General features: G+C 38.7%; 1 protein-coding gene across 2 annotated transcripts in view; it reads left to right on the plus strand.

Moving 5' to 3' along the window:
* Positions 1-936: 936 nt before the first annotated feature.
* Positions 937-2,669, plus strand: part of LOC104820046 (AFP homolog 2-like) — a 2,987-nt gene continuing 1,254 nt past the window's right edge. Inside the window, exons 1-4 of one of the 2 annotated variants that reach the window (XM_010550396.2) lie at positions 938-1,104; positions 1,615-1,681; positions 2,029-2,313; positions 2,398-2,665. In XM_010550396.2, coding sequence (XP_010548698.1) covers positions 2,112-2,313; positions 2,398-2,665 — 470 coding nt within the window. In that variant the 5' untranslated portion in view covers positions 938-1,104; positions 1,615-1,681; positions 2,029-2,111. Of the gene's footprint in view, positions 1,105-1,614; positions 1,682-2,028; positions 2,666-2,669 lie in introns of both variants that reach the window. The other variant, XM_010550395.2, reaches the window with a different exon arrangement.

The raw sequence follows: 2,669 nt of genomic DNA on the forward strand, positions 1-2,669 counted from the left end.
AAACCGCACCGAACCGAACCGAACCAAATAACATCCCGTTCTAATTTGGTGTTCTTTTTTATAGAACCGATTAAACTGTTAACAAATCAAACCGTACAAATACTGAACAAAAATCTGAATTATCCATCAATATATATATATATATATTATGGTTTGATACTTATTTGGTATTCATCTAACGGCACCGTTCCGAACCAAACCAACTAAAACCGCATTGAACCGTTTAATATTCGGTTATAGTTTGGTACAAATTTTTATAAAACCGAAAATACTATTTCTGAAACGAACTACTTGAATATCGAATCGAAAACCGAAAGGGTCTATTCCCATTAAAAGACGAGAATCAGATACCGAATAAAAGGGAATGATGATTTGACTCCCACTTTTTACGGGCTGGGCCTATCTCATTTGTATTGGGCCGGGCCTATAGAAAGAAATATGCACGTGTGCAACACGTGAGTTTTGATAGAGTATGTCGTCGTTTCGTTTTGCAGGATACAGACAAATTCCTTTGGACCATACGATATATGATGAGTGTATGTGTCCACATGCGAAAGAGTTACATTACATTCACGTTGCGTCAGATTTTGGTAAAAGATTACTCCCTCCGTTTTCGAAATAAATGACGGTTAAGAATCAAAATAAATGACGCTTTTTAGATTCTCAATATACTTTTTAATATTTTTTTTTCAGATTTACTTTTAATTAATAATATTCTACATATTTAGAGATAATAATTATTTGTATAATAAATAAAGATATTTTAGATAATTATGTGTTTTGAAAGGAAGAGAGTATATAAATTAGCGACTTCGACGAAAATTTAATTACAAAAATATATACTGTATTTATCATTAAATACATGGTACAAATACTTGAAAGCTGTCATGAAAAACCCATGCCAACATGCACTTAAAACGATTGCATAAGATTCACATGTAAACGTCCAAAAAAAAATTTATTTAAAAAAAAAAAGATTTTGTGGGAGGAAAATGAATTGACCCGCACTACTACGAACCTGAGCCCCAATCTCAATCTCTGGAGCTGCGAAGGAGCAACGCTCGCCAAAGCTAGGGTTTCCGATCGCCTCGCTCCCAGTTTCAGGTTCTATTCTTCTGCTTCCCTTTCGCTGTGTTTCGGCGATCCTCGTGGAATTGATATCTCTGTTTTTGGGGCTATTTGGGGTTTTCCGAGATTAAATCGGTCGATTTTCAGATAAGTGACTCGCTTGCTGCGTGATTAGGGTTTTGGGTTTCATCTGATCGGATCCATTTTTGTTGTTTTTGGTAAATTTTGATATGGAGAGTGTCAGTCGTTCGTGATTTCTGATGATTTCATGATTCTGATTTAGTTATTATTGTTTCTGCTGATTCTGCAAGGGTTGAGATTTGTGAAGCTCTTTAGTCGGCAGATCTGCATATCATGTTCTTGTTGTTCCTTAGCAAAGCATGCTAGCTCAGAGGATCAGGAGTAGATGGATCTTATATTTGCTCCCCGATTTGATACTTTGGCTGAAAGAATGTTTCGAAAATCCATTTGATTTTATGTCCTGGTTTAGTGAAAAACTTCAAATGAATGAAAAAATTGATCCGTGGAACGCTTTGTTTGTCACAGAGCCGAAGCCAATCGGTAAGAGCGAGCGGAGGGCTGTCTCAGGTTACTGCCTGTAGTCTGTTTAGAGGTAATAAAAAACATACATGCACATAGATAAGGTGGTTAATCGATTCGATCGATGTTCTGAGTATTCGGCTTTCACCTGAGCTGTACACTTCTGTTCCTTGCAATTGCAGTTCGAGTGGAATTGATTATCTCTGATTTTTTTCCCTCAAGTTTTTTGAGTGATTTACTTTGATTGGTAATTGGTAAAGCCAGGTGTTTCTGAATATTCATGACATGTTTCTGGGATGGAGTCCATCTCCCAGTTATCGATTTCCTAATCTTTGCATTTCTTTAACATTTCACATTCTATTGTTAAGAGTAGATTGTTTCTTCGGTAGCAATCCGTTATGTTCTATTATGCGATTTCAGATGCTGCCGCTGAGAGTTTGTGGTCATTATACAAGTTAATCTGTGATTCAGTCGGGCTGCACTAAGCTACGTCATTCCACGAGATGGAGGATGATAACGGGCTCGAGCTTAGCTTAGGTCTTTTTTGTGGAGGATCATCAGGAAAAAGTAAGGGCAATAACACCAATCATAAGGCTGAAGGAGGAGATCGAAGCTCTAAAGTGATTGACGACTTCAAGAACTTTCTCCAGTCGAGCTCTCAAAGACAGGAGGAGCCGAGTGCTGGTTCCCAAAGAAGTGATTCAGGTAAATCTCCGCAGAATTTCTTCGGTGACCTCTCCAAAGCTGCTAGCGCTGATGCTAAGGCTTCCACAAAACCATTTTGGGCAGAGGATGAGATGCGGGCAGAAGCAGGAAATAAAAGGAAGTTCTTGTTCTCAGAGATTAGTGATGAGAAGAAGAAGAAGAATGAGAAGGACGACGGGAATGTTGATCTGCATGAGAAAAAGACGAAAACATCGCATATTTCCATTACGACGGATGAAGGGTCCACTGCTGAAAATGAAGACGTAGCAGAATCCGAAGTCGGTGGCACTTCCGAAGCAGCGAAGGAGGTTCTTCGTCCTGCTGCTGATGCAAACGTTGTTGGTCAAAGGAAGAGC

This window comes from Tarenaya hassleriana, unplaced genomic scaffold (genome assembly GCF_000463585.1).
Source record: "Tarenaya hassleriana unplaced genomic scaffold, ASM46358v1 Cleome3, whole genome shotgun sequence".
In the NCBI taxonomy this organism is placed as follows: domain Eukaryota; kingdom Viridiplantae; phylum Streptophyta; class Magnoliopsida; order Brassicales; family Cleomaceae; genus Tarenaya; species Tarenaya hassleriana.